Below are 24,462 nucleotides of genomic sequence, written 5' to 3'. Positions count from 1 at the left end.
CCAGAAAATTGAACACTGGACCCTTATTTACCTTGGTTAAGATAATTTTGTTGGACACCCATTGTGAAAATCACTTACCAATGCCTCAGTTGTACTGTTGCCACAAGTGACCTGGCTGAGGTGAAAATTAATACAAGCACAGCCCTCATACCTGCTTTCATGTACCTTCTATGCCAGTGATTCTCCAATGATCAATTCACAGCTGATCTTATTTCATCTATACCCCTGTTCTCTCCTTTCAGTTACTTGGTACATATTTCTGACATTATATCCTCTCATCAATAAATATTTAAGTATGCCACCTCTAAAAGATAAGGATTCTTCTTTAAAACAATATCACAGTACCACTGTCACACCTAAAATAATACATAATAGTCCCTTAATATCATCACGTACCTTTTTGTTCACATTTCCCCCATTGTCTTATACTTAAACATTTATTTGAATAAAAATCTGAAGTCCATACTTTGCAGCTGATATGTCTCTTAAAGTTCATCCTCCATCTTTTCCCCTTACTATTTTCTTCTTCTTCTAATAAACCAGGTCATATGTCATGTAGAGTTTCTCAAAGTCTGAATTTTGTTGAACTTCATCTGTTGTATTTACCATGTTCCTCAGTCCCCTGTATTTATGGTAAATTGGTAGTTTAAGACTTAACAGATTTGGATCTGATTATTTTGGCAAAACTATTTCAGAGGTTATTTTAGTGCTTTTATCAAGAGGTATATAATATGGTGGTGGTCTTTTGTCATATTAGTAACTAATTATGACCACTGTCTAGACCAGTTTCTCAAACCTGGCTCTACTGACATTTTGGGCTAGATTATTATTGTAGGGGGTGTCCTACATTGTAGGATGTAGCATCCCTGGCTTCTGCCGACTGGATGCCAGTAGTAACTCCCAAATGTGACAACCAGAAATATCTCTACACATTGCTAATTGTCCTCGAGAGGCAAAATTGTCCCTGATTCAGAACCACTGGTCTAGGCTAATTAATATAGGAGTTAGAAAATAATATTCTCATTCTGTTCTTCCTTATTTATTAGGTAGAATACTTCTACAAAGAAAAACTTTTCCACATTAACTATGTATTAACCCAGAGATAAATTTCATTTAGGCAAGGTGATAAAAATGCTTGATTGTCTGCCTTTTATTTTACCACTTTTAAAGTAATGTGGCTTTCCTAGCATCCTTTAAAAGGGACCAATGAGTTTATTTTTTGGTACCATTATGAATTCATAATTTAACACATATATGATGTGTCTCAGTCTTTGGCAATTTTTATCATTTTTGATGCTAAAATTGTCCTATTCTAGCCAGTGGGAACTTACTCAAGTAGGCTCTTGAGTCTTGATGTGACCCTTAAGGTTTTTTGTTATTTGATATGATAAAGTTTCAGGCTCATTTTGTGCATCCTTAGACTAGAGCTGGTATCCACTAATGTTTTCCATGATTCATAGTTCTTTTTAGCTGGAAATGATTTTTAGAGACTACAATTTGGGTACTAGGTATATAAGGTTAATTTGACCTTAGGAAGTGGTGTTAAATGAATATAGTCAATTATTTCCCACCATCTCTCCTTATTATGAAGAATTTCAAATGCAGAAAAGTTGATGAAATGCAGTGAACACCTGTATACCTCACCTAGATTCAACAGTTAATATTTTGTCATTTTTGTTCTGTCTCTCTAATGTTGTATTATGTAATACATAAACTTTTATTGTATCATCTGAAATAAGTTGCAGGCATCATGACACTTTGTTAGCATTATCTCCTAAGGTCACTTTCTATGCAGCCATGATCACATCTTGACTTATGTTCTTCATTAAGTTTCTTGATTTTCCTCATATTTTATTGGCTCCTTTCTCTAGGTCTCTCTTGATGATTTTTCTTCATCTTCCTGACCTCTGAACAGTGGTGTACCCAGAGCTCCATCATAACTCTTCTCTCTACACACATACACAGTGGGTCATTCCATTAACTCCAAAGCTTTAAATACTATTTATACTAATGACTCTTATTTTCTCTTGCCCCAACCTCTCCCCTGAATTCTAGATGCCTATACTCAATTGCATACTCATCATCTCTAGTTGGATATCTAATCTCCTTTCAAAATTGATGGATGCAAAACAGAACTCTTGAATCTTCCCCTGCTTTTCTCCAAGGTTTCTTCATCTCAATAAATGCAATCTAGTAGAGGCTCAGGCAAGACAATTCAGAGTTATCCTTGACTCCTCTTCTCCTCTCTACATCACATCTAGCCCATCAGCAAACTGTGTATGCTGTATGTTTGAAATCTGCCCAGAAACTGACCACTTCTGATATTTCCACTGCCTCTAATCCAATCTAAGTCACCACTGTCTTTTCTCTGGATTGTTGCAATAGTCTTCTTTCTTGTCTCCCTGCCTGGTTATGCTTTTGTCTCCCTACAGCCTGTTCTCTTTACAGCAGCCAGAATACTCCTTTTAAAGTGTAAGTCAGATAATTTTCTCTCTCTTCTCAAAACCCATCTGTTGTGTTCAGAGTCAAATCCAAGTCTTTCCTATAGTTCTCTTTTTTTCTAATATTTATATGTTTGATTTCTATTCTCTTGCTCTGGCTTTCTCCTTGATGTAGTTTGATATTGGCTGCTCATTTCAAATATTCTTTATCATTTTTCTATTCCTGGTTTACTAAGAATCCTTTTTTAAAAAATCACAAATGGATATTTAATTTTATAAAAGCTTTCCCCAGTATCTGTCAGGGTAATCAAATGGTTTTTATTTCCTTTGGTTCATCCCTGTTCATTACACTGATAGACTTTTTAGTTCAATCATTGCTGTAGTCCTGGAATCCTACTGCTCTTAATGTGTATTATTCCTTTGTAATATTGCTAGACTTACTTATTTCATATTATATGCCAGACACCTCTGTCTGATGTTGGAGGTACAATTGTGAACAAGATAGACAAGGTATCTGCCCTTAGTGAGTTAGCTGTCCATTCATAGGTAATAAAGAGCAGCCATTTGCCAGCACTTCCCTCGTTGAATCTTTGGCAGATTGCATTCAAGATATGCCATCGTGCAGACACTTGAGAGGTCTCAGAAAGAGCTGTGACCATTTGGTGATACCTGCCATTGGATTGGAGGAAAGAAGACAGTTATGGCAAGCATCCTGCTATTTGCTATCCCTGGTTTGATGTTTTAGGGATTTTCATTTGTGTAACTTGTGTGAGGTTTGTTAGGTCTTGTATTAATTTCATACCAGCTTTGTAAATTAAATGTAGTGTGAGTTTTTTGGTAGGAGACATCTATTTGATCTTTTTCAGTTTCTTCTATAGTTATTATTTTATTCAGGTGCTCTACAACATGTTGGGTTAATTTTGATTTATATTTTCCTAGACAAAATGAGATTTTCTAGTTTTACTTAGTATTTTGTTATTAAAAAAATTCCTGCGTGCTGTTTTTAGCTACTTCATCATACCATTAGGGGGTTTGTGTAGTTTTTTTTTCTCTTTTGGCTAGTAGTGCCAATGGCTTATATTGTTGTCTTTTTTAAAAAAATAGCTCTTAGAATCATTTCAATTATTTTCTTGTTTTCTGATTTATTGGTTTCTATTGTTAGCTTTGTAAATTTTTCCTCCTCTTTTCCTTAGTTTACTAGGCTCCTCCTTTTCTAGCTTCTTGAGTTGACTGCTTACTTGTTAGCTAGGTAATTTAGTTAGTTGTTTCTAGACTTATTTGCCTGGCTAGCTGTCTCCAGCCTAGTCTGCTGAAGCCATCATGGTCCACACCATTTCCTGCCCTCCCTAGTCACAGCGGATTAAGGGTGGCCTGTTCATCTGTGTGAGGCCACGCTTTAGAGAGATGAGTGTGGTATAGATTTCAGCACTCATCTATATCTGCTTCTCCTTTCTTCCTGGGCACATGGAAGCTTATACTTCTGAGCTGCAAAATACTACCTACCAATTGGTAACTCTAGGTAAAGCTTGTATTTTCATTGCGATTTTTCTATAGGTTGATTTTCTTTTCAAATTAAAAACTAAAAAAATATACCAGGGCCCTAATTCCCAGAATAACTTGGATGGAGCCAAGCATGAATATTTTTAAAAAATCACTCTAAGTAATTCTGAAGCACATCCCTGCTTAAGAAATCTGTTGTAGAAAAGGTAGAGAAGAGGTGCTCATTTCTTGATGAGCCATATGCACATCCAAGGTAGGAGTGAATAGAAACTAACAGTGGTGGATTAAATCCACTTGGGAAGGGAAGGTGAGAGGGGTAGAGAGTACCAGAGAGGGGACACTGAGTTGACGCACAGAGAGAAGCACATGGCCCCAGGAAGAAAAGAGTGAAAATAACTCTTAGGTCCTGGTAGCTTTCATGTTCTCAATTCCCATTTCCATGAAGCCCAGCAATAAAGCACATGTACAGTTCTTTCCTTGGATACCCATGAAATCTAATTCATCTGTCTTCCTCTCACTCTGGACCCATTCCTATATGTGGGCCAGCAAAAGTAAACAGTTGTTCACTGTAACAAAATAGCTCCTGCTGGAACACTTGTTTTATTGAGTTTTTTTAGGTGCCAGCAACTATTCTGCTTTACATGTGGCATTTATGTTAATCTGTACAGTACTAATATTCTCATTTAATGGATGAGAGATAAAGACCACATAGAGGTTTACTAATTTGCCCAAGGTTGTGTAGCTAGTAAGTAATGGAGCCAAGATCAATCCTATGCTAGTATGCACTTGAGGCTAGATATTGCCTCTGAATTCAGCTTTGATTGAATTTTCATTTGTTATTTGTTCCTAAATGATGGTGTATAATTACTTTTTTTTCTTTGCCCCTATTGTTATTTAAGAAGGATATTAAAAAATGTCCTAAATGTTGGATTTTTTGTGTGGCTAGGTTAACCTAAGTTTTATATTTCATTTACAGGTTTATTGTGTTTGTGTGAGAAAATGTGGCTTATCTGTGCTTGTTGGGATTTTTGAGATTTTTCTTTGTGGCATATTATAAAGTCTGTTGTTTTGTTTACATCTCCATTGTAGCATTTATGTTTTTCTCACTTTCTCTGTACCTCTGTCTCTTCTTTAAAGTTGCAAAAATCACTGGGGTCTGGAGTTATATCTTCTTCATTTATTCATTTCTGTGTCAACCAGAAGGTAATTGCCTAGTAGAGATGTTAAATAAAAGTTAGTGGGCTGAATATATTAATATTGATCCTTGTAGATATGAAGAATGTTAAACATGTAAAAAGGTCAGAAAGAGACTGCCATTTCCTTTGCTTTGATTCACTGTTTATGTTCACAGCAGTGATGCCGATAGTGGCCTATTTTCAGGAAAACTTACAGTTGGATAAGGCTCAGTTGGAGCTGTATCCAAGGAGGTAAATATGTATTTCAAAGACCATTTGAAACTGTATGAAACTTTAAATGTAGTTGCATTTAGTAAAAACAGTAAGTTTTTAAAGCCCATTTAACATTTGCATTGGCAAACAGAGAGGGGAGTTAGAACTCCAAAGTCTTTAATAACCATCAGTGCATCTCTTTCACTTTATAATTGTGGGAACTGAGCCTCAAAGACTGTGATTTCCCCGAGCTTGTAGTGTTAGTCCATGCTTTAATCAGAACTAGGAGATATGGCCAGTATTTTCTTTTTCTGCTTGATTCCTTTTTTTTAATTTTTAACTTTGGTATCATGAATCTACAGTTACATGAGGAACATTATGTTTACTAGACTCCCCCCTTCACCAAGTTCCCCCCACAAACCCCATTACAGTCACTGTCCATCAGCATAGTAAGATGCTGGAGAGTCACTACTTGTCTTCTCTGTGTTGTACAGCCCTCCCCCCACATTATACATGCTAATCGTAAGGTCCCCTTACTTTTTCCCCCACCTTATCCCTCCCTTCCCACCCATCCTCCCCAGTCCCTTTCCCTTTGGGTTTGTCCATTCTTGGGTTCCGTGATTTTGCTGTTTTGTTCCTTCAGTTTTTTCTTTGTTCTTATACTCCACATATGAGTGAAATCGTTTGGTACTTTTTTTCTCCGCCTGGATTATTTCACTGAGCATAATACCCTCTAGCTCCATCTATGTTGTTGCAAATGGTAGGATTTTTCTTCTTATGGCTGAATAATATTCCATTGTGTATATGTACCACATCTTTATACATTCATCTACTGATGGACACTTAGGTTGCTTTCATTTCTTGGCTATTATAAATAGTGCTGGGATAAACATAAGGGTGCATCTGTCTTTTTCAAACTGGGCTGCTGCATTCTTAGGGTAAATTCCTAGAAGTGGAATTCCTGGGTCAAATGGTATTTCTATTTTTAGTTTTTTGAGGAACCTCCATACTGCTTTCCACAATGGTTGAGCTAATTTACATTCCCACCAGCAGTGTAGGAGGGTTCCCCTTTCTCCACAACCTTGCCAGCATTTGTTGTTGTTTGTCTTTTGGATGGTGGTGATCCTTACTGGTGTGAGGTGATATCTCATTGTGGTTTTAATTTGCATTTCGCTGATGACTAGTGATGTGGAGCATCTTTTCATGTGCCTGTTGGCCATCAGAATTTCTTCTTTGGAGAACTGTCTGTTCAGCTCCTCTGCCCATTTTTTAATTGGATTATTTGCTTTTTGTTTGTTGAGGTGCATGAGCTCTTTATATATTTTGGGTGTCAACCTTTTATCAGATCTGTCATTTATGAGTATATTCTCCCATACTGTAGGATGCCTTTTTGTTCTATCGATGGTGTCCTTTGCTGTACAGAAGCTTTTAAGTTTGATATAGTCCCACTTGTTCATTTTTGCTTTTGTTTCCCTTGCCTGGGGAGATATGTTCATGAAGAAGTTGCTCATGTTTATGTCCAAGAGATTTTTGCCTATGTTTTTTTCTAAGTTTTATGGTTTCATGGCTTACATTCAGGTCTTTGATCCATTTTGAATTTACTCTTGTATATGGGGTTAGACAATGATCCAGTTTCATTCTCTTACATGTAGCTGTCCAGTTTTGCCAACACCAGCTGTTGAAGAGGCTGTCATTTCCCCATTATATGTCCATGGCTCCTTTATTGTACATTAATTGACCATATATATTTGGATTAATGTCTGGAGTCTCTATTCTGTTCCACTACTCTGTGGGTCTGTTCTTGTGCCAGTACCAAATTGTCTTGGTTACTGTGGCTTTGTAGTAGAGCTTGAAGATGGGGAGTGAGATCCCCCCCCCCTTATTCTTCCTTCTTAGGATTGCTTTGGCTATTCGGGGTCTTTGGTGGTTCCTTTTGAATTTTAGAACTATTTGTTCCAGTTCATTGAAGAATGCTGTTGGTAATTTGATAGGGATTGCATTGAATCTGTAGATTGCTTTGGGCAGGATGGCCATTTTGACAATATTATTTCGTCCTAGCCAAGAGCATAGGATGAGTTTCCATTTGTTAGTGTCCTCTTTAATTTCTCTTAAGAGTGTCTTATAGTTTTCAGGGTATAGGTCTTTCACTTTCTTGGTTAGGTTTATTCCTAGGTATTTTATTCTTTTTGATGCAATTGTGAATGGAATTGTTTTCCTGATTTCTATTTCTGTTAGTTCATTGTAGTGTATAGGAAAGCCATGGATTTCTGTGTATTAATTTTGTATCCTGCAACTTTGCTGAGTTCCAGTATTAGTTCTCGTAGTTTTGGAGTGGGTTCTTTAGGGTTTTTTATGTACAATATCATGTCATCTGCAAATAGTGACAGTTTGACTTCTTTTCCAATCTGGATTCCTTGTATTTCTTTGTTTTGTCTAATTGCCGTGGCTAGGATGAGCTAGTTTTTTATGTTATGCTGCCTTTGGCTCTAGGTAAAAGGAAACTTAAAGTGCTCTTAACAACAATGAAATTATTTCACATAAAGAGGTTGGTTAATTCAGTGGTTCTACATCAGGGACCCAGGACTTTCTATTCTGCCATCTATCCTTGATGTCTTCAGGCTTTGTCCCCAGATTAGCTTTGCTTTCCACAAGGTTTCATGATACCTGCCTAAGTTCTCTCATCACATCCACAGAACTTCTAGAAGCAGGAAAATACATCATTCTTTCTGGACCATCTGTCTCTAATTTGTTGCTCATCTTTTTGAAGAGCAAAGAAACTTTTCCCAGGATGATCCCTCATCCAGCATACTTCTTATATTGTCCAGAATGCCACAGCCCATGCCTAACCAATCACTGGCAGGGGGAATGAAAGGCTTAGACTAGTCAGGACTCGTTCTTAGGGCTGGCTCTAAGCTTCTTTGAGTTTCTGATTGCTCAGCAGAACAAAACTGAGGTTCTGTTAAGAAGAGATTGGAGACAGGCATAGGTGTGAGGTGTGCAACCAACAGTGTCTGTTATAAAATCCAGAAGTCCAGGTTGTTAACCTTGACCAATTACTGTATTCTGGGCTCTCACTCTAGCTTATTTTCTTAACTGTGAGCCAAGTCCCCCACAACTCTTCTTGACACACAGCAAAGCTATTCTTGGCAGAACAGTGAGAAATATGAAATGTATTCCCTGGGGCCTGGTGCTCGTGGGCAGTTACTGAGAAGTCAGTGATGTATGTGTGCTTGGGCAGCCCAGACACTGCCTGTCTGGGGTGGGCAGAAGAGCAGAGGCTCTGCCTCCTCAAAAGACAGCCTGACCTGGCCTGACCCAGTTCCACAGCTGAGATTTAATCATGCTCCCCTCTGTGTTTGAGATCTTATCTTCCTGGTCTGTACTTTTCTTCTCTTAGAATCTCATTTGTTTTCTTAACAAACTTTAATTTGCCTTCTAGTCTTAAACCTCAACATTACCCTCATATCTTCTTCCTCATATAAGAAAACCCATATCCACTGAATTCACTAACCATTCACTGTGTTAGATGCTTAGAGACAATATTAGACAACAGAAAAGGAAATTAAGTCTTCGTTGTTATGTGCCAGGCTCTGAATAAGTTCCTTCACACACACTCTCTTTCTCCTTAACAGCATGTTGGTAGGTTAGGTTATTTTAACCTTTATGTTAGAGTTTATGGAATTCAGGTTCAGAAGTCAAGTCACCTGCTCAGAGAAGGTAAGGTCGGCTCAACACCACAAGCTATTAGGAGCCCATGACTGCCTGACCTCACATACATGCTCTTTCGGAACCCCAACCAGTCTGGCTTCATGGGCCTACAAAGCACATCTGCACACATTACTGTGAGGCTCACAGTAGTAGCACTATGAGTAGCAGTACCCACATGTGGATAGTGGGGGTTCAGTGACCATAACTGATTTGCCCCAAATCACACGGAGCTTAGTTTCTCTGATGCCTACATAGTACCCATTCTGCCACTGTAGAGCATGCCTGGCTGAGTACATGTTTGTTGAGTGGATGAGGATCCAGACTCTAGAAGGTATTCATAAATAATTCTTGTCCAGTTATATTATGGAAAATAAACTTAATGTCACTGCCTGAAGTTCTCAGGTTCCTTTTCTCCCAGTCACCTCCCCTCTCAGCTCCCCTCAGAGACCCTCTTTTCCTAGGAACTTACCTTCAATCAAGACTCACAAAGAGTAGAATCACAGCTCAGGCAGGTGCTGAGATGGGTTGGGGCGGTTAGGAAGCCAGGCTCCTCTTGGGAGGTAGAGCTGAAAGGACCTAGGAGTCCTGGAGTGGGGGAGGCTGGACTCAGCCTTTTCCCTGCCCCAAGGTGGCAGGACTGCATTTGTTCTGGAGTCCTCAGACCAGTGGGCCTCTCTGCTCTCCATTCTGCAGGCCTTGCCCCAGGCAATCATCACACTAGTGTCCCCTCCCTCTCCTCCCTTAGTCCCGCCTCCTGCCTCTGGCTCAGCCCCACAGTCCTAGACACAGTATACACAGCAGACACTAGACACACAGCCTCAGCCCACAAGGAAACAAAAGGAGCTGCCTGGGTTTCCATGGCTAAGGCCAGCACCTTCATACCGGGGCTGAACCATCAGAGCCCTCATTATATCCCGGGGTAAGACTTACCCAGAGCACACCCTTGCTTGTTTCTGGGAATAGGAGTACAGGGAAATAGGACTTGTGCCACCTAGACCTTGGGGGCCAACGGGACATATTGGTATGGGAGGCCCAGGACTAGTGTCGGATGGAAAAGGAAAAACAAGGGAATAGTGGTAGCTGGGTCTCCAACGAAGCTTTGTGTTGTCTTCTCCATGGTAACAGGGTAAGAGCAGAGGGGGAGGGCTGAAAACCCAGACAAGAGAACTGAGAAACGCCTGCTCCAAATACATATCCAACAAAGTTCAGAAAAGATCAGGGTTTCAAAGTTCTCTGTTTCTGTCTCTGGGGATGAGGGGGCTGGGGCATTCAGGTGGTGATTGGGTGAGTCCTGTGCTACAGGTACACTGGACACTGCCCACTACTTCGGTTCAGCATTGGCCAGACCTATGGGCAGATGACAGGTCAGCTACTTCGAGGCTCCCCTGGCTTGGCCTGGCCCCCTGCCCATCGCACACTTCTGCCTCCTATTCGGCCTCCAAGATCTCCCAAGCTCCCCAGGGGAGGCCTGCCTGTCAGGCATGGGAATGAAAGGCTTAGCTCCAGCATGATCCCTGGGTACACAGGTATGTATACAGGTGTGAACAGGTGCCGCCATTCTAGAACACATGTCCCAAATACAACAATCTTCCTTGCCCCCTGCCTACCCAGGTTTTGTACCACAGGCACAGTTCATCTTTGCCAAGAACTGCAGCCAGGTCTGGGCTGAGGCTCTGAATGACATCACGCAGGCGCATGAAGGACAAGGGAGTCAAGAACTACCAAAGGAGGCCAAGGAAGAAAAAGACACAGAGAAAGACCAAGAGCCAAACCCAGGGGCAGAAAAGGAACCAGAGCTGGAGCAGGAGGCAGAACAAGTGAGAAGAGAAGGCTGGGGGGAATGTGGTGAGGTGGGAGTGGGTACTCTTACCTTTTGGTCAGGCATGGGGGTGGCCATGAGTAGTGTGGTTATGGGTACTGGGGATGTGGACTTGACTGCCAGCTCCTGCTCCCTGGGAGCTCGTGTTAGACACGGGCTAAATTTGATAGCCTTGTTTTTCTTCCATCAACTTCCCCTCACAAGGCTTCCCCCTATTCCATGGATGACAAAGATCCTCGCAAGTTCTTCATGTCAGGTGAGAGGAGGTGGGAAGTGGCCAAAGGCATGGAGAGGCCCCCCGAGGTCCTGACTCAGTATCCTCACCCCCCAAGGCTTCACAGGTTATGTGCCCTGTGCCCGCTTCCTCTTCGGCTCCACCTTTCCTGAGCTCACCAACCAGGCACTTAAGGAATTTGGACAGATGTACTCACGGGGCAGACCCCAGAAGGATCCCAAACATCTCCCCCCACTTTCCAGGACCTACCCTCCAAACCTGGGCCTTTTACCTAACTACAGAGGCTATGTGCCAGGTGAGGACAGACCCAGAGGGAGGCACTGGGATACTTGTGTTAGGGGGATGGGTGGAGGTGGTTTGGGAGGGTTGGAACTAATAGATATGAGGGGACCTCAGATCATGTGATTCAGTTTGATCATTGTGCAGGAAAGGAAACTGAGGTAGCTCACAGTGGGGACTTCGGGCCAGAAACCAGAGGGCAACTTGCAGGTTCTAGGGAACTGTTGAGAAGTAAATGGCTTTTCCATGCCACTGGTTACAACTGACAAATTCTCTTGGCCACACAGGCTATAAGTTCCAGTTCGGCCACACATATGGGCATCTCACTCATGATGCTCTGGGCCTCAGCACCCTCCAGAAGCAGCTGCTGGTGTAGGTACCTGGACTCCCAGTTCTCTTTTTCCTTTTCATCCTATCCCAGGCTCCTTTTGGAAGAAAGAGAGGTGGGCTGCAGGGTGGGCGGAGGCACAGAGGGAACATGGTTTGGAGGCCAAGCACCTTTTTTATTAATAGGTGTAATAAATAAGTAAATAAATACATAAACAGAAGCCTGGGCTCCTCCTCCCTTTTCTGACCACCAGGCACTGGCCACAGTCTATTTACAGCTGGGGGCTTAGGGATCTAGCCCCAATACTGTCACCCATACTCTTCACCACCTGGCCTAGGGAACCCTGCAAATGGGCCTTCTGGTGACCTCCTTCCATAGGGACATGCTCGTCTGTACCCACGGAAAGGTTGGCCCATGTGGGCCGCAGAAATCCCGGCAGCCCAGTGCTGAGTCCCTTTCCTCCTTTCCTGGGTGGAGGTCTGGACAAGGTCACTGGGACAGTTAAGGGGGAGTAATTAATACTGAGCACAGGTACACATAGCCCCCAGTTCTCAGTCTACTCTCTGTGGCCAAGCAAGAGGAAAGGGCTCTCAGTCTGGGGGTTTATGAGGGTCCCTGAGGCCACCAACATGCACAAGGCCTCAGTTTTGGCTGCTTCCAGTGGCTGAACTTAGAGTTGTGCTCAGGGTCACGTAGGACTGAGGCACCAGGCCAGTGTCAGGGCCACGACTGCAGTGCAGCCAGTCTCCTCCAGCTGGCCCCAGCACCCGCAGAGTGTCTCCCTTGTGGAAGCTCAGCTGCCCAGGGCCTGTGGCCAGATGGTGGCACAGTGCCTTCACCTCGCTGGGGAAATAACAAATGGAGGTCAGAGGAGACCCCACCCAAGGCCAAACCCAGTCCCACAATCCTGTCTCCCAGAGCTCACCATGGAGGCTTGGAAGGTGGGGCTGGAGAGTGTGGCTCCTGCAGGCTCTCCTTCGGCTCTGGTTCCCGGCGGTTACCCACGGTCTGTGCCATTAGTTGGAACATGGACTTGTCCAAGCTGAGCCAGTCTGAGGGTAGCCTAGAGGGTGGCAGCCGGGCTCTGGCACAGACTCCTGGCTCCCCTACTCCCTCCACCTACACCATGGATAGGGATGCCTCTCACCTGTTTGTGGGCCGGGCCTCCCGCTGAGCCTTTCGGGAACCAAAGAGGTGCCCCCACTTGATGCCCCCAGGTGAAGGCTCTGGGGCTTCTGCCTCATTTTCCTCTGGGAAGGCGGTGGGCCCCTCCCTCTCCCGACTGCACCTCAACTCGGCCACCACGGAATCAGGAGGGCTCCCCATCCAGGAGGGCCAGCTCCGGTCCCGGCCAGCGGCCTCCTCGGTGGCAGGGCAGGCCTCTGCTCCCTCCACCACTCCTTCCCGGGGCGGCGGTCCCCCACCTCCTGTCCCTTTCTTCTTCTCACCGCCGGCACCGCCGCCTCCGCGGGGGAACCTGGAACCCTCTGCGGAGCCCTCGATGTAGACCTGGGAGCTCTGCATGAGCTGGTACCACCAGCCGGACTGCCCGCCTCGGGCCGGCCCGCCGCGCCCGGGGCCGCTGGCCGCCGCGTCCGCGTCCTCCTCCTGCTCCTCCTCCTGCTCCTCCTCGGCTCCCGCGGCGCCCACGCCCTCCGCGCGCTCCCCGGGGCCCGCGCGCGCCAGCTGCAGCGTGGAGCGGGCGGACAGCAGCAGGGCCTGCGCCCCACGCAGCAGCTCCTTGTGCCGGCGTTGCCGCCGTCCGCGCTGCCGCAGCCGGTGCTGGAACAACAGGTCCAGGCTGAAGGGCAGCAGCGCTAGCGGCTGCAGCAGCAGCAGCAGCTCGTCCGCCAGGCCGGGGCACGCGGGGCGCGCGGCGCGCAGCAGGCCCCACGGCTGGTAGTGCGCGCGCAGCACCTCTGCGGAGAGAGTGCGGCTGAGCGTGGGCGCCGCCACCCGGACCCCAGGCGGCCCCGCCCGCCGCCGGCCCCGAGCTCTGAGCGTGGAGGCTTGGGGGCTCTCCTCCCACCTCCAGCACCTGCAGAGACAGGCAGGGTCCTGGGCATTACCTTCGTGGTTATACAGGTGGTTAAACCAGAACTCCAGGGACCGGACGCTGTAGGGAGACAGATGAGGAGAGTTGAGCAGCGCATGGATATAAACCGACGATAAGGTACAAAGGAGGCGGACACAAGGCAGAGACATAGGTGAACCCCTTCCGTGGCAGGCGCGCTACGTGGTTCATGTCATATAACACAGTTCTGGGAAGTCGGTGGGGATGTGGGGAAGGGGCAAACATGATTCACAAGCCAATCACTTCCCCCCACCCCCACCAGTGGAGTCAGTTCGCATAAGACCAAAAAGTCAGCGCAGCTACTGAGTAGGAGTACAGGGCAGCTCAGAGTCAAAGGGGATGACATGGGCTCAGACTTGAGCAAGATGCTATGAAGTGTGTCCCAAGGTGGACTTATGGTCAAGCAGGACTTGAAAGCAGTGTTGGATTTGATAGGATCGGAGTTTACAATATCCAGAGAAACTGAGAACCAGATTAATTCCAAGTAAGCCAGATTTTAGATTTGTAAAAGCCAAAGACCATGTTGGGGGTCAGCACCAGAGGGCTTTGGACGTGGTGGAAAACCATTGACCTGATGAGATGGGCTGTAGCTAGGTGGGGAGAAAGGGAGCCTGGGCCCTGGCCACAGATCCTGTGGATCCATCCTTTCTGTCTCAGCCTGAGGAGTTGGTTCCTCAGGGGCGCACAGCCCTGGTGGTTTGCAGATCCTGCTGCTCCACACACTCACTTGAGCAGGCCGAGGATGAAGGCGTTGAAGCGCATGGTGTGACTGGTGAGCTCTGGGAATTGGCTGACTTTGTTGTAGAGGCCGTGCAGAACCTTGGTAGATGGGCCTGGGAGGAAGCCAGAGTTGGAGGTCACATGCCCAATCCTTGGAACCCTAAATTCAGCCTGGAGTCCCCATCTTGTCACCCACCACTTACCTAGCTTTGTGGAAGCCTCCACCACACTCCACGGCATGTTCTTACGTTGCCCAACGATCACGTCTAACACAAAGGCCTTGAGACCATCCTCCAGCACAGCCCGGACCGCAGGGCACAGGTACTTCAGAACCAGGTGGGCTACATTGGGGCTCACAGAACTATTCCCCAACTTTGCCTGCAGATGCAGTAGGGAAGTACAGGGAATCATCTGAGGCCAGACCTTGGTGCTCTCTGACTCTCTCAGCCTTCATGGTGCTTCTCTGGCTTCCCCCATCCCTAAATACCAACTCTGGGTTATTGATGCAAGAGACCAAGGGAAGGTGGTGTAGCACAGAACAGGTGTGGGTCCACATGGTAGAGCTCAGCTCTCCAGTGTCTTGCTTACCTTCACCCCAGGATCCCGGCTTGTGCCAAAGTGGGCCACAATGAGGTCCACAGCGGTGTTAACAGCTTTCACCAACCCTGCAAGTGAGAATTTGACATGACAGGTCCCTAAGCAACTCTCCAGGCAACTCTGCTGGGACTGAGCCTCAGTGGGGAATGGGAAGGCCTTCCACACTCTCTCTTTCTCTCCATGCACATGGGTCTCATCAAGGCACCCTGGCCCCTTCCTGTTTTTACCCAGTTCTCAAGCCTCTTCTGTTTCGCCTCCCAGCCTGAACACACCTGTGATTCCATTGTCAAGACCTTCAACATCCTCACTTCCTTGCTCTCTTACTCCAGTCCTGGATCAATCTAACTATCCATTTCTCCACTCTGAGAAACAAGGCTGCTGGAGGAAGCCCAGGGCCACTCACACCAATGACTGACAAGGGCACTTCTTTGATGTGTGCTTTGTGGCATCCTCTGCTATGCTCTCAAGTTGACAAGTCAAATCTTAACCCCTCTTCTCAAGCCCTCGGTTCTACCTCAAACAGAGAACAATGGCCACTGGTCATGAATTCAACTTCCCTCTCCATCCAAAAGATGTAACTACACTCTATGTATCCTCCTCCCACTGCCTACTCCTTTCCATTTTGGAGGAAGGTGGTTGTTCCCCTTCTAGCCCAAGGTTCTTTCTTTTCCCTAAGCTTTGAGTCTCCCACTCTGCCCCTGCAAGGAACTTTAGCTTTATTTTCCCCTTTTCACAGGCTGCTTCTCTTCATCCCATAATTATGCTAGATTCTTTCCCCACCATCTCACTGAAACAGCTTAGTTCTGTGGCCCTTTATTTGCTAAATAGAGTGGTTCCTTGTCAGTCCATATCTTACTAGATGTTACCATCACGCTTACCCAAGCTTCTAGGCCCTGCAGTACTTGAACTCCCCCTATTTGAGCATGTGGGCATTTATTTATGACGTAGTAGTCTCCCTTACTACACCTGCCTCCCTAATTCTTAAGTATCTGATAAATAAACCTTGCTTACACTCAGGGTACATAGTACACAGATTTCTATCTCTTGCTCCAATGCCTGTGCTCTCTCATTTCTTCCCAGAGCTTGGAGTTTCAAGACAGGGTAATATTCTGGAGGACTGGCTAGTAGGACAACAAGTAGGTGGTGACAACAGAATTCCTGGCCCAAGCTGGGGATAATATTCACCCTTTTTCTGAAGCAGGTCAATGGAAATGGCCTCTGAGTTGCCATCAGGGGACAGACAAAACTCAGCTGGAGGCTTCTCAGTCAAGGAAAAGGGGTCTTGGAAGTCAGGGCAGGTTAGTGGTAATGGCTTCACTACTTGGCCTGGAAAGAAAAGAAAAATAAATGCTGATCAAAATTCTTTCCATGAGTTGAAGTTTAGTTCTGTGCCTCATATTCTCTGAGACATGCTCCTTTGGAACTGACCCCTTCTCTAGCCCTTCCCAGCTGTGGCAGAACCTGCCCTGGGTATACTGAGGACTTGGCCCACACACCAGTTAGGCGGCAGTTCAGATGGCCAGCAGCACTGAGGGAGCCAGGGAACTCAAAGATGGGGTTCCTTCGGGCCAGCCGAGCTTCCTGTGGCCTTCGGTCTAGGCTCCCTGACAAACCAGGTGGCCCTAGTGGGTTCTTCCTTCTGTATTCCCGCCACTTGAGTGCTTGAGGGGATAGGTGGTTGGCTGAAAGCAGAACAGATTAGCAGAAGAGACAGGCGAGAGTTAGCAGGAGACAGCATTTCATATCCACCCAATGGGCCCATATAAAACATGCAGACTGAGTGTGTGGATATTGTCCACAGATCCTGGGGAAGGAGATGCAAACATCTTAACCTCTGGCCCCAGGTTGAAGTATAAGAAACCATTCAAAGGGGAGGTAGAAAGGCTAGTTGGCAGGGGCAGTGAAGCTCATACCATTACTGGGCCTGGAGGCCATGCTGCCCTCACCACCTCCCCGGGACAGGCTCTCTGCTCGGCTGAGGCTAGACCTCCAGGAGCCCAGAGGAGGCAAGCTTCCTGATCCATGGAGCTGGTACTCAGCCAAGGTCAGTATCTTCTGATCCTCCTGTGGCTGCTGGGAGGTGCCTGGCCGAAGGGCAGGAGGACAGGAGTGGCTCCATGGGAATGGGCTTTCTGTGGCTGTGTGCTGCTCCTGAGGAGGGGAGCACGAAGTGGAGGCAGAAGAGTCGCTGCTGGGCCCACAGGGACCAGCACTCCGAATGGGGGAGTAGCTGCCCAGGGGTGACGGCCTTGAGGTTTCTGGCTCAGGCCCAGCTCTCCTGTCACTTCTGTCAGTGGATGCCTGTGACTCCCCTAAGGGAGCTGAGGTTGGGACTTGAGCAGTGGGGGCGGCCAGTGGGGCAGGCTGCTGTGCACGGCTGCAGCCCGAGAAGCTGTAGAGCTGGGAAAGGCTGTGGAGGGCCCGGGCCTTGGCCAGCTGCTTGGGGAAGTGGTGCTGGAACACAAAGGGCTGAATGGGCAGTGTGGTTGGCCTCTGCTCCTTGCTGTAGCGAAGGACTGGTCGGTTCTCAGCACCACCCCCTGTGGCAACAGGGATGGAGAAGGAATCAGACACACAGACACTGAAACCAAATGAGAAGAATGAAGCACATAGGAGATGATGCTCACTGGAGAGGGGGAAGAGATGGGCAGGACCTGGGTTGTAGGAATTGAATGGGGTAGGGGTAATCCAAGTTTGTGGAATGGGACACTGTTCTTCCCATTTTTTGTAAAACTTTTCCTGTTGTTTTTATGATACTGTATTGTCTTATACTCTGAGCCATTCAATCCTTCATCTTTACCCCCACTTCAAAGGTGGGTATCTCTTAGGACTCAATTCTTGTATCTTACTTTACACTTTCTCTCCTGCATTGTTCAGGTTCACACTTTCATAAGATGATTCTGAACCCACAGCTTTAGCTCCAGCCTTCCTCTTGATCTCCAGATCACTCTGAGGATTCTGCTTTCACTTAAAATTCGCTGTTTTAAAACAATTCATCCATCAACCTTTCCCATTTCTCCTGGTGACTTTCATTCTGTCAGTGATAGCACCATCATTTTTTTTTGTTTGTTTCAAAGGCCTAAAGACTTGGGAGTCAGAGTCATAGATTTCCAGGGTTGAGACATTATTTATTCACTTCAAGCTTTTGCTCATCATCCTGTCTCCAGTCAAGCTGGCACATGTCATTCTTGAGCAAATCTAGCCATAACAAAGTATTTCTTTACTTGTAGCCAGAATCAGCCTCCTGTCACCCCATCGACCCCATTCCCACTCTTTCATGATCCTGGCACTAGAGCTTCAGAGTCCACAGAGAGATGTGTTCCCAAGATTGGTCCTCTCCTATTTTTTCAACCAATCTTTAAGTCAGTATCTCTCAAGACATGGGGCTTAGAACCCAAACACAAAACTCACAAAACTCCAGGACACTGCACAGCAAGGATGTCTTTGCATATGGGTTGTGATTCTAAATAAAACATTGTATACACCACAAGCATCTGAGTGAACACAAGGTGGCGCTCTAAGCATCCACAACGTTTAAAACTCTGGGTGTGGCTCACTAGCACAACTGGCTGAACTCTGAGGCAGGAATTAGTATCCTTACTTGACAGATCAGCGTATTGGGAATTTAGAGAGATTAAGTCATTTGCCAAAGGTCAAACAACCAAGAAGTGGCAGAGCTAGAATTCGGCCTAAGCCAGAGTCTAACTCTGGGACTAATGTTCTCTTTACCACGCAGCACTGTACATAAAATGGTATCAGCTAGGTTTTCCTGTCCCTCATCTATTCTCATTTACTTACTTTAGTGAATCTTAAGGGGATAGTGACTACAACCCATTACGAAGGCGTTTCAGAATCACTCCAGGGGACATTTTCAACTATACCCACCCCAGTCAGTGCTTAGACAGCAACCTCTGTCATTCTCCCTTGCTCACCACGCTCCATACCTCTTTCTGGCCTTAAACATGCCAAGTTCATTAACATCTTGGGCCTTTCGCACCTGTTATTTTTTCTGCCATAAGTATCTCATTATTCAGGCATCAGTTTGAACATCACCTCCTCAGTTAAGACTTTCTCTGACTACTCCAGCCCCTCTGGCAAGTCACACTCTACTCTGTTTTTTTTTTTTTTTTAAGCATTTTTTTCACTGTCAGAAATGATCTTATTAGTTCATTGTCTGTTACTCATAAGAGCTCCAAAAAAGCCCTTTAAATAAAAAAAAAGGTTTTTTAAAATTGTTCATTGCTGTATCCTCAGTGCCTATAAGAGAGCCTGGGAACATAGTAGGTACGTATAAAGATTTGCTAAATGAATGAATCCCCACTGTCAACTTTGGCTCAGGATAGTCTCATGGCATCCAGATCTTACATATATCAGCTTGCTTCCTAAAATGCCAATTTTACTTTATCCTCTGTGGCCTTTCTGCCCACAGAATAAAGTCTGATCTTCTCAGTAAGGTAGGTATCCATACCTGCCATAAATTGGGCTGCTCTCCCCTCAAACTTCCACACCTGCCATCCTCCACTGATACCACTCTTTCCACGCCACTCTTATCTTTAAGCACACTGCTTTTCCCGCTGGGAATGTATTCTTCCTTTCCATTTACTCTAACCAAATTTCAAGGCCACGCTAACCTTGGTTATTAGAGTAGGCTTTCCCAACCATAGCTTATTATACCCCTTATATAAAGTATGTTTGAATTAGATTATTCCTACTGTTTTTAGAGAGAGTAAATTATACAAAGTTTTCTCACTTTTCTATATGAAAGCCCTTAAGAAAGCCAGAGACAGAGACCACATTCACCCAAGTCTGTTCTTCTATAAGTGACACAGGCCCAGTCCTTCAATTCCTTTTAAAAATGGAGTACCCAGAACTCCCATATGAGCACTAACAGGTTCAGAGGAGTGGAGAACTGTCAACTCCTCCTTTCTGAAGTCTATGAATGAATCCAGTCACTTTAACTTTTTGGAAGCCCTTCCCAACTGCTGACTCACCCTGACTGCAACCAATTGAATATCCCCGGTAAACTCAAGTACGGCTCACACACTTCACATGGGTCCCTGCTTTATTAGTTTTGTTCTTTCCAGATTTTGTAATGGTAAGATTCTTTTGAATCTTGATTTGGCTGCTCAGGGTCTCAGCTTTTGTTATTCATGAATTCACTGAATTGTCACTCAGATTTTGATTTAAAAATAAGTTGAATCAAGAGAGCAGCCTCGTGGTAGCCCGCTGGAGACTTACGGAACAGAACAGCATCTCAATATGAAAAGTCTTATCTGATAGAAAAAACACTTCTCACACCTCTCCTCCCATCTCTGAACTGGGATTGTTCATGCCCGCAGAATGCCAGCCTCAGCATCCTGTGCCTAGAGACACCCACCAGACACTGCAGTCTGAGAATGGAGGGGGTTCCAAAGGACTCTGGCCAGTCCTGGATATTTCTGAACCCCCCCTTCCGTGGAGACTCCCCTTCTATTCCCCACCCCAAGGGCAGCTCCTCTGTGTATGTTTAGGAATGTGAAGTCTTCTGATGGACTAACTCCCTAACAACAGAGATAAATACCATTTATGGTTTTTTAACCCCTTTCTTCTGGAAAGCCAATAGACCCAACCTAAGTATACAGCACGGCAAATGCCCCTTTATCTCCCTTTCCCTTGCTTTATTTCCCCTTTCCTTCCCAATTCTGAGATCTATACCCCCCCTCCCCCACTACTCCCAAATATTACTTTTGGGATTCTTCAGTCTTAATCTTTGAGATTTCTCTTCAGAACACATCTGTTGAGCCTAACTCTTTTTGAAACTTTCTCCTCCTTTGGTGCCTGTGTCTTCACTATCTCCTGGTTTTCCTTCTATTTTCCCAGCTAATTCTTCTCAGTCTCCTTTGAGGGTTGCTCTGCTCACCTTAAATGACTGTATTCCCAGGGCTCTGTCCTTGTTCCCTTATAACCCTGCACTCCCCCGGATGCTCTCACCCACTCAGAGCGTCAACCAGCGCTTTCACTCTGATGACTCTCCAAACATGGTGGTCTCCTGACCTCTGGGGAGACATCCTTCCTAAACAGCCAGTCATCTTTCTAGGATGCAAATCAAAACTTGACACTAAGCTGTTATGAACAAAATTTTCCTGATGAAAATCATGGTTTCATCCATATCCCGTTATGGCTACACCAAATTATTTGCAGTTTCTGGAAAGCATCAAGTTTTTCCCATGCTTTTGTGGTTTTGTATAGGCTACTTTATAAGGCTAGAATGTTCTTAGAAGTCTCCACAAAGCCTCTTCCTAATCATCTTTCTAGACTGCACTTAAATGTAAACTATGTGAGCAGTCCTTCCCTGACATTTTAGGCTGTTTTGACATCCCTCTTATACACCAGTACCATATACCGCCATCTCTGCATTTTAACTGTTTCCTTTTCTGTTTCCATCCTTACTTGGAATTCCTTGAGGGTAAGGATTGTCCCTTGCCTCTATCACTTTCACCCACTTAACATACAGTCTTTATAAAATAATTACTTAAATGTTATAAATAGGGAAAGAGATGGCCTAGGAGGCTTAAAGGTCAAGTGTCAGGTTTCAGGCTCTTTGAAGTGTGGATACACAATCACCGATCAAAGAATGAACTTCAGACACCCAGTGTAGTTTGCCTGTTGGATACATTGCTTAAGTCCTCAAAATTCCTAAACGTCCAAAACTGAACTCAGGCCCTCACCCTTTTCCAGTATACCTACTTCCACGTTTGCAGTCCCTATCCATGTATCATCTTTCCAGTCACCCAGGCTTAGAATCACAATCTTCTGAGAATTTCCTTTTCCAATGCATCTCTCTCTAAGTTCTGTTGACTTTATCTCTTCAGTGTATTTTTATCCTCTATCCTCCTTCCCATGAAAACTGTAGGACATTCCCTGGCCTGGGAAGATGATCAGTCTAGACTAAGCGGCAGGGACTGGGTGGTTGGCAGGGCCCTATCACTGAGGAGGCCATGCATAGATCTTGGAATTCTCCAGCCTCCAGGTTCCTTACCGTCAGCTCGAGCTCTTGCATCCCTCTGGGCATGGCTGTTGGCTGGGCTCCCTGGGAGAGCAGGCCCTGGATCCATCAGTTGAGTCAGGGGGCCTTGCCCAGCGGCTCTGAGGCCAGCAGGTGGCATCTCACTGGACTGGGGGCCCTGACAGACGTGGGTGGACCAGGGCTCTGAGCCAAGTAAGTCAGTGCCTGGCCCCAAGGGCATGGGTGGTAGGCTATGGCTACAGCGAGTGCCTTCATCCAGTGGGCCCACCCTATCTCGCTGGGCTTCTTGGATGGGTGAGAACTCCTGGGAGGAGTCCCCAGTGCTCACTCGAAGTGGGGGAGAGCCAGAGCCTGCAGCTTTCTTCCGGCCCTTGGCAAGCTCAGCAAAGGATGTGACCCGCCTAGGTGGGGAGCTAGGCCCGGCCAGGGCTGCAGGGCCCTCACTCAAGCGCACTGGACAACTCAACATACGTTCCAGTGAGCCCAGACGGACAGGAGGGCTGCGCTCAAGGCTGCGATCATAGCTTCGGGAGCGCTGACGTCCACCAGTGCTGAGGTTGGGGGGTGAAGTGTTAGTGTACACTTGCCCCTCGATCACAGTGGGGCCCACAGGAGCTGCTACTTCCACTGAGGAAACCACTGCTTCTTGTTCCTCTGGCTGCACTTCTGGCTTCTGGAAGAGGTAATACTCAGAGGGCTGGCTGGGGCCAGGGCCTGGTGCAGGACTTATCTTGGTGTGTTCCTCAGAGCAGCTGGTGATGGAAGAGCCAGCTGGGCTGGGGGATGATTGGGAGGACAGGTCACAGGTGACAAGTTTATAGTAATTCTGTGTGGCCACAACAAGACGGGCCTGGCTCTGGAAGCAGGCTGTGAGGTCAGCCACAGCTGGGCAGGGCTCACAGTGTGGTTGGTAGGAGTTGCAGTTGGCATCAAGCTCAGGAGATGAGGCATGAGGACAACCAAAGCCCCCTTCCCTTCCTCCACTGTCAGGGTGGTGGGACTCACAAGACATCTTGGACTCAGCTGGGGAAGTTTGCAGGTCCAGGTAGAAGGCGCCGGGGTCTGAGTGGCTGCAGAAGGAAGAGTTGCTGCAAGATTGTGGGGCAGAGTTGAGATTGGCACGGGAGTTGCTATGCATCTTGTTGTAGAGGGTGCTGAATGTGACAAGCACCCCATCTGAGCTGTTGTACGAGGAGTCACTCACATAGCCCATGGACTGGTCAGCTGCCTCAGACTGACTGGAGGTGCTACTGCAGCGGCAGTGCTGGGCTCCCGAGCCTGAGCACCCAGGGTTTCTTGGGGACTCATCTGAACTGAGCTTCCATTCCTGGTCAAAGGAAAAGCCAGAGGTATCACTGGCTCCACCTCCACTGCCACTCCCACCAGGACCCCCACACTCATCCAGTTCCATGGTCTCTGCTTCCAGCTCTGGCCGGCAGCTGTGGCTAGTGCTGCATGGCTGGGTATCCAAGGTGGGTGTGGGCTCCTGCTCCTGCCCTTCTACTACTCCAGCCCGACTACATGTTGCCCCCCATGGCCTGCTCACTCTGGGGCCAGGAGGTGGCAGCTGGAAAGAGGACAGATGGAAGGTGGGCTGGCCAGCCCCATGCAGGTGGAAAGACTGCTGGGTGGCACTATCACAAATGCTGTCATCATATAGGTCACCAAGTCCTGGCTCAGCCACATTCTCTTGCAGCAAGAAGGGATTGTGTCGTTTAGGGGGCCCGGGGCCTCTTCCATCCCTACCCCTATTCTTTGTGCTGTCTGCAGACCGCACAGATCCCCCTGAAGCAGAGTGCAGACTGTTGTATAGCAGGGAGTCAGCTTGTCCTAGGTCTTGATCAGGCTGGGTGATGCCCAGTTCAGGTGGGCAGAAAGGATTGGGTCTTGTGCTCCCACTACCTCCACTTGCCCCTCCGCAGCACTGCCTGTCTGGGACTTGACAGTGCACCAGGGGGATGTGGTGGACGATGAGGGTCTCTCCAGTCAACTTTGGGGGACTATCCATTCTGGAAAGTTCGAACAAGGGCATCAACAGCACCAGAAACTGCCCCCAGAGCCCAGTGGGGCAGAAAACATTTCATCAGGAGACCTTGGCACCTGGAGAGAGAGGGAAAGAAAGGGAACCTAATGTCACCTCTCTGGAAGTCAGGGACATGCCTTACCCATATCATTTTCAGATGGGGAAGAGCCCAAGAGGAGAAAAGACTCAGAGACAAGACTGAGCTTGATAAAACAGCCCGAGAGGGCAGGAGTACCCCACCACCCTTTCTGAGTACCGCACAGGCCCAGCCTTTGGGATCCCCTTTAATTTTCAGTTTGCCATGCATCCACTTGTGACAAAAGGCAAGGCCCCTTTTAATGTCA

The 24,462-nt window shown here is 46.6% G+C and overlaps 2 protein-coding genes across 7 annotated transcripts in view; one reads left to right on the top strand and one right to left on the bottom strand.

The window, feature by feature from the left end:
* The first annotated feature begins 5,926 nt into the window (after positions 1 to 5,926).
* Positions 5,927 to 11,872, top strand: CIMIP2B (ciliary microtubule inner protein 2B). Of its 2 annotated transcripts, XM_036888391.2 has the most exons (6): positions 5,927 to 9,956; positions 10,340 to 10,563; positions 10,649 to 10,854; positions 11,061 to 11,112; positions 11,189 to 11,386; positions 11,658 to 11,872. In XM_036888391.2, the coding sequence occupies exons 1-6, from the start codon at positions 9,895 to 9,897 to the stop codon at positions 11,744 to 11,746; spliced, it is 831 nt and encodes a 276-aa protein (XP_036744286.1). In that variant the 5' UTR covers positions 5,927 to 9,894; the 3' UTR covers positions 11,747 to 11,872. The 2 variants fall into 2 exon arrangements, with proteins under 2 accessions (XP_036744286.1, XP_057354802.1); XM_057498819.1 differs by having other exon boundaries at positions 11,189 to 11,797.
* The window catches only part of RUSC2 (RUN and SH3 domain containing 2), an 88,256-nt gene continuing 75,646 nt past the window's right edge, over positions 11,853 to 24,462 (bottom strand). For 3 of the 5 annotated variants that reach the window (XM_057498816.1, XM_057498814.1, XM_057498815.1), the window contains 11 exons: positions 22,108 to 24,195; positions 17,003 to 17,629; positions 16,586 to 16,771; positions 16,275 to 16,415; positions 15,081 to 15,157; positions 14,696 to 14,870; positions 14,500 to 14,605; positions 13,768 to 13,814; positions 12,846 to 13,617; positions 12,624 to 12,761; positions 11,853 to 12,541 (listed from right to left, as the gene is read on the bottom strand). In XM_057498816.1, the coding sequence (XP_057354799.1) occupies positions 12,340 to 12,541; positions 12,624 to 12,761; positions 12,846 to 13,617; positions 13,768 to 13,814; positions 14,500 to 14,605; positions 14,696 to 14,870; positions 15,081 to 15,157; positions 16,275 to 16,415; positions 16,586 to 16,771; positions 17,003 to 17,629; positions 22,108 to 24,127 (4,491 nt within the window). In that variant the 5' untranslated portion in view covers positions 24,128 to 24,195 and the 3' untranslated portion in view covers positions 11,853 to 12,339. The remainder of the gene's footprint in view (positions 12,542 to 12,623; positions 12,762 to 12,845; positions 13,618 to 13,767; positions 13,815 to 14,499; positions 14,606 to 14,695; positions 14,871 to 15,080; positions 15,158 to 16,274; positions 16,416 to 16,585; positions 16,772 to 17,002; positions 17,630 to 22,107; positions 24,196 to 24,462) is intronic. The other 2 variants (XM_057498817.1, XM_057498818.1) reach the window with 2 other exon arrangements.

This window comes from Manis pentadactyla, chromosome 3 (genome assembly GCF_030020395.1).
Source record: "Manis pentadactyla isolate mManPen7 chromosome 3, mManPen7.hap1, whole genome shotgun sequence".
Lineage (NCBI taxonomy): Eukaryota > Metazoa > Chordata > Mammalia > Pholidota > Manidae > Manis > Manis pentadactyla.
The sequence above is the reverse complement of the archived record's forward strand: the minus strand, read 5'-3'. Positions and strand labels throughout refer to the sequence as shown.